The following is a 6,373-nucleotide window of genomic DNA, read 5'->3' as shown; positions in this document are numbered from 1 at the left end:
CTCTTTGCTGTCAGAATTCATATTCTGATAGATTTGCACATCCACATGTCAAAGAGTCAAATGCCATACTGTATGTGTAAATTTCTTAGTCATTAGTCATTACCACTTTGGTTTCTCCAAACCGCCAAATTAAACCGCAGAGGTCGGTGACTCCAATTTCACCCTCTCCTTTTTCTTTCCCCTTTTTTAAATACTTTTTCCGCGTTTACTGAATTACCTGTCTGTTCTTCGATCCTTCCTATTTGCTGTACTGCAATAAAATAAGTTAAATCAAAATACAATAAATAATTTTCTCCCTCTATAAATACCAGAGCACATCACTTTCTCCTACTCCATCACTTTCTCACTTCAAGTAATAATCAAATAGAACTAGAAAAATTAAAACTCTGCCCAGAAAAAAATGGCAATTTTCATTTACTCAATGTTCTTCCTTTTCTCATATGCAACTGCTTGTGATCAGTGTGTTCTATCAAAGGCAGCTGTTTTCTCTAGTGCTTCTACTCTTTCATGTAAGTTATCCTAACTTTTAATTTAACCTTGTTTTTTTCATTCATTTTCATGGAGGTTTTTTAAGACCCATATGATTTATGATTAATATTAGCTCAAATTAACAGTAACCCAGATAATATTTTAGCATAAAATCAAGTGGGTAATTTTTAATTTTTTGATATGATGCAGCTGGATCATGTGGGTATGGCTCCTTTGCTCTGAAATTCAATGGTGGAAATGTGGCAGCTGGTGTTCCTTCACTTTACAAAGATGGGGCTGGTTGTGGTGCTTGCTTTCAGGTAACTTACTCTTCACAATATTTTTATGGTTAATTGATTGATGAACAAAAGTTATGAATTGATTAATGGAGGATTAATAATATATTTTTACTGTATAATGAGCAGATAAGATGCAAGAACAGTGCAATTTGTAGTAAAGCAGGGACTAAAGTGATAATGACTGATGTTAATAAGAGTAACAACCGCACTGACTTTGTGCTAAGTAGCCGTGCTTTTAAGGCGATGGCCTTACCTGGCAAGGACCTACAAGTTCTTAAGCTTGGACTTGTTGATGTTGAGTATAAGAGGTAACATTATATTATAACACTAAACTATCTTATGTTAATTTGTTATTCCTTCTTAGTACCAAGATACTTGTCATCTTTGCCAAAACTATAAAAACTAAAAAGTTTGGTTAAGTTACAAAAAGTTCTTAAGCTTGAGTATAAGAGGTAACTTTATATTATAACACTAAAATATCTTATGTTAATTTTTTATTCCTTCTTAGTCCTAAAATACTTGTCATCTTTGCAATCCACTACTCAGTGTTTTGAAACCGGGCTAATTATTAGGCCCGAGTTATGCTTCAGGTGAGAAAAAAAATTTATTTTTTAATATAGTATTTTATGATAATAACACTAAATACAATTTAGCCGGGTGATTAAGACTTTAGTATATATACTTGAAGTCTCGGATCAAACTTTATAATACGCAATTTCTAAATTTTTTTATTGACATGGATTAAATAAACTAAAACCTCCTAAAAAAAGCGTCACATAACACAATTTCTTATTTTTGCATACTTTTTAATATATTTGTATAAATTCCATTTATATCAATAGTCTAGTATCTTTGTGTATGCCCTTTCTTTATGGGGAACCAAATGGTTTAACTCGATTGGCAATCATTTGCAACCGATGACTTTGGCCTAATAATTTGCTAGATATTCAAATTTTTCCTGCGGATATTTGGAGACTTTTGTCATGGTATGGACCAATAAGCTTTATGCTTATTTATTTGACAGCCAATGTATAAAATATTATGGGTTGTAGCCAACCAAATATGTCCTTGTCCCTCTTCTATGGTCCAACTGTGAAAAATCCGAGTTACAACTAGCACATTCAATGCTAAACCTGACTGTCTTGTCTTCCATTTTAATGCACATGTTGCATGATGCTCAAATGTCTGTGGAGCAAAAGTTAACGTTAGAGCAACTTCAATGGTAAGCAAAATAGAGTTTGGCTTAAAGTGCCACCTAGATTTATCTAGCTAAACTATACTTTAAGCCAAAACATCTCCAATGGTTTAGCCAAACTCCATTTAGCTTGAGTAGGTCCCACTTGTCATTTATCTTTTATATTTTATTTTTGACACAATACTCACTCTCCACAATATCAACATGGCCCCACATTTTTTGCTTGGGCAAATTAGCTAACTTCAGCCAAGTTGCTAAGCAAAAAAAATTTCAGCAACCTACTCCAATGGTTAAGCTAGTTGCTCCATATTTTTTTTTATTGCTAGCAAGTCCTTCATCCCAACCATTGGAGTTGCTCTTACTCCGTGCTTTATTGCTTTAGTTATTGTAGGGTTAGTGTTTTATAAAACAATTTTGAAAAAAAGTCAAATGTTGTAACACCATCTAAAATATTGTTAAATTTGTGTCAATAAGTGTAATATTAATGAAAAAGGATATGAGTCAAAGATCGTAAAAAAGGCAAATATTGCAATTAATATGAAACACATGAATTATACAAGTAATATCGTACTTGATCTATATCTTACTTGTAATGTAACATGGATCAGGGTCGCTTGCGATTATAAGAATAAAAACTTGTCAATCCGTGTCGAGGAAAGGAGCAAAAATCCTGGCTATTTGGCAATCAAAATTCTCTACCAAGGTGGTCAAACAGAGATTGTTGCAGTTGATATAGCTAAGGTAAATAAGTCATTAACATTACTCTTCATACTAACCGAAAAATATCTCTTGCTTTCTCTAATCGTTGTTGCTTCTCAAACTCATTTCTAGGTTGGGTCATCAAATTGGACTTTCATGAGCCGGAAGTATGGGGCAGTATGGGAAACAAACAAGTACCCAGGCCCTGGCCCATTACAGTTCAGATTCGTCGTGACGTCGGGCTTTGATGGCAAAACAATTTGGGCTGAAAATGTTCTACCTGGAAACTGGAAGCCCGGAGTCATATATGATTCTAAGGTTCAAATTGATGACATTGCATTACAGGGTTGCACCCCTTGTACTGATAGCCACTGGAATTAATTTCTCCTTAGTTAACTCTACCCTCTGTATAGGACATAAAAGTTAAAAAAAAAAAAAAAAAGATATTTTTGGCCCAATAGCAGAGTAGGAATTATACTTTCCTGTATTAGTTTCTTACCAAGTAATAAAATTAATTATTATTTGCTTCAATAATTTCCTTAGTCACACTTCAAAAAAAGTTCCTTGATCAAATTCTCTCTTGTTGGTGCATCAAACATATAATATCTGTGGGAATTGGGATAATTATAGAAGGCTACGATTGACCAATTACATATCATGATAGATCAAAGATATGATCAGGAGATATTGTCTGATTATTGTCTTTTATATTGTCATGATGGAACAAAATTATTACGACTTAATTACCTGGATAGATAAAGAAAAGGCTAAAAAAATTTTGTCATCTAGAGAAAATATTTATATGAATATTTTTTTTGACACTGATTAAATAACAAATACAAGTACAAGATTCTTTTCTATAATATACGTATTACGTATACAAGAAATCGACTCCTACCCTTCCTATATTTTATTGCTACATTATGTATATCTTTTGCATAGTTTTTCTGTCTTTTTAGTTTCTACATATGAACATAGTGATGACGAAAATTTTTATATCCTCAACTAAACCCTTGGCTACTAGAGAAACGGCTCCTTGTAGCGCTTGAATAACAGCGCACTATAAATTGCGTTGGGAGCAACAACTGGATTAAGGGAATTGAAGCGCTTAATAAAAGTGTTGCATAATTGCGTCGTATAAGATACAGACACGGGATAAAAAATGAATTTTCTGAAATAAGCGCTGGATCTCTCTAAAAAATTGTATACCTAAAGTCACCACTATCAAGCCGCACGTCTCTCTCTAACTTCCAACTCTTAAACCCACATTTTCTCTCCCCAATGTTCTTTATCTCTCTCCTCAACCTTCAAGCTTCAGCCATGGCGATAGAGAAAAAAACCAGCAAACCAGTCCTCACTCACGTTCCATGGAGACGACGGCTCCACGTCATTTGACAACGTCCGAGGATGGTTCCAGAAAGATGATTGGAGACAGATATCCTTAATTTGGCTGATTTGATTCATTAATTTCCATGGCTAATTATTACTCCATCCGTCCCAATTTATTTGCTACATTTTTTGTCATTTAGGTGTGTTCCAATATATTTGCTACATTTGCAAACATTTCCATATATAGTACATAGGTGCCACACTTTATTTACAAATTTACCATTACTCCCTCGGTTTTTGTAAATATTTTCATATATAGTACATAGGTCCCACAATTTACGCTTTTTCGTTAATTCCTATTATGGCAGTGGTCCCCACTCCTTCCTTGGTCTTTGTGATAAAGCAAATGTAGCAAATAATTTGGAACAGAGGGAGTACTTATATAGATTTTAATTGATTTCTTTTTTCCACTTTGTTTCAATTTGAATTTCCCTGCCTATACATCTTTTGTGAATTATATCTAATTGTTTTAAGATTTCAGTTTATAATTTCTATGTCAATCTTATGGTATATATGAATTTCGTTATTCTATATGTATTCAGACACGAATTGATATGTGGACGACAACAATTAGATTTATGCGATGCAAATGCAAAAGGGGATAAGAGAGGAATGACACAAAGAGCTGTTGACACAGTAAAACCCCAATGAAGGTGGGTAAAAAACTGCGGGTGGATATGAGTCTACCAATCCACTATATGCAACTGATGTACCTAGAATGATGGAACCAGAGGACCTCCTCAAAGCAACGATGGATTCTCGTCTGTAGATGTTGTCGCCTTTGACGAAAGTTGGCAGGATGATTTCTCTTACAACCTACTGTGCATCGCCGCTGAAGCCGACTAGAACTGTAGATTTCTTCATACTGTCCCTGTCACAAAGACTCATACCTTCGAGAGCATTCTTGAAGAGAATGTTGGTTGAGCTTTCGCCATCGACCAACACTCGTCGCATGGTAGGCAGTTGCTAACGGTCAAGGATATGACCAGTCCATGATCCTCGTCGCACACGTCGTCGTAGTCGAAGCTAAGGTAATGGACATCGCCTCCATTTTCGTCCGCAAAACATAGGAACTTTGGACAGGGGGGGTCCATCTCTTTCTAGACGCTTGGCTACTGAATATGTTAGTCCGCAAACGTCTGGTCCACCAGAAATAACATTTATTACCTTAACATGAGCGAGGGACGCGGGCGAATTTGTCTTGGGATGATTTATATTGAAGGACGCCTTCCCTTTGTTGATGAAAAGATCTTGGAGATGCCCTTTGTTTAGCATGAACATGACCTTGCTTCGAAGCATAATGCATCCTTCTGTTTGTGGCCATGATCGTGGTGGAATTGACACCACTTGGTATAATCCTTTTGAGCGTCTGGGCGGTCGCTTTTCCTCGGCCAACGGACAGGCGCTCCAATCTTGGTTGGAGCGTAGACAACGTCTTCGACGTCGACGAAGAAGCCATATGACTCGATCTCAGGGTAAGCAGCAAATCAATTTTGTCTTTTGTACCTGCATATTCCGACACATCGTTAACGTTATGTACCTGGTTGGGCCTACCATATGGATGAGGCCTCCAGTTGTGCTTCTTGGGCGTGAATGCCTTGTGGTCGCTAGAGCCTTCCGACATGTGACACGTAGATATAGTATTGACGATGGCATCGTCTTCTTGTAAACGAATCTGAGCCAACACCTTGTACTTCACCTTTTCGAATGTGGTGCACAGATACTTTGTCAGACGATTGAACAACTTCGATCAAAAGATAAGACCTCTCCCGAAACATTTAAAAGTTGTTTTAGTGTCTAGGTCTTTCAATACTAATCATCTTTTTATTGAAGCGATTATAATAATCGCGAACAGATTCTCCTGGTCCTTGAACAACACCATAGAGGTCGCTTATCTATTTCTCCAGACTATGGCTGCCTTCGAATTTATCATAGAACTTAGTGACCAAGGTCGAGAAATTGCTGATGCTTTTGGGCTTGAGGGAATCGAGCCATTTGAGAGTTGGACCGGTCAAGGTAGCCCCAAAGGATTTGCACATGCATGCTTCGACGAGATGCCACGGGATGAACGCTTGTCACATTCTTTGCTTATACTGAGCGACGTGTTGGGTAGGGTTGGTTGATTCGTCATATACGGCAGTTAGGATAGAGAGGTTGAGCTTCTTCGGCAGTGACACTTTGGAAACCTTCTCGACGAACGATGATGCTATGTACCCACCTCGATGCTCGATAACAGTGGGCGAAGGTGCCCTAGGGGGCTGAGACAAGAGTTTCATCATGCGCTGATTCTGCTTTTCGATTTTGGTCATCCGTTTCCCCATGG

The 6,373-nt window shown here is 37.0% G+C and overlaps 1 protein-coding gene across 1 annotated transcript; it reads left to right on the top strand.

Moving 5' to 3' along the window:
• The first annotated feature begins 304 nt into the window (after positions 1–304).
• Positions 305–3,195, top strand: LOC104903842 (expansin-like A2). Its single transcript, XM_010691968.4, has 5 exons — positions 305–509; positions 679–788; positions 894–1,075; positions 2,571–2,703; positions 2,794–3,195. The coding sequence occupies exons 1-5, from the start codon at positions 401–403 to the stop codon at positions 3,040–3,042; spliced, it is 783 nt and encodes a 260-aa protein (XP_010690270.2). The 5' UTR covers positions 305–400; the 3' UTR covers positions 3,043–3,195.
• Positions 3,196–6,373: the final 3,178 nt, after the last annotated feature.

This window comes from Beta vulgaris, chromosome 9 (genome assembly GCF_026745355.1).
Source record: "Beta vulgaris subsp. vulgaris cultivar EL10 chromosome 9, EL10.2, whole genome shotgun sequence".
Taxonomy (NCBI): Eukaryota; Viridiplantae; Streptophyta; class Magnoliopsida; order Caryophyllales; family Amaranthaceae; genus Beta; species Beta vulgaris.
The sequence above is the reverse complement of the archived record's forward strand: the minus strand, read 5'-3'. Positions and strand labels throughout refer to the sequence as shown.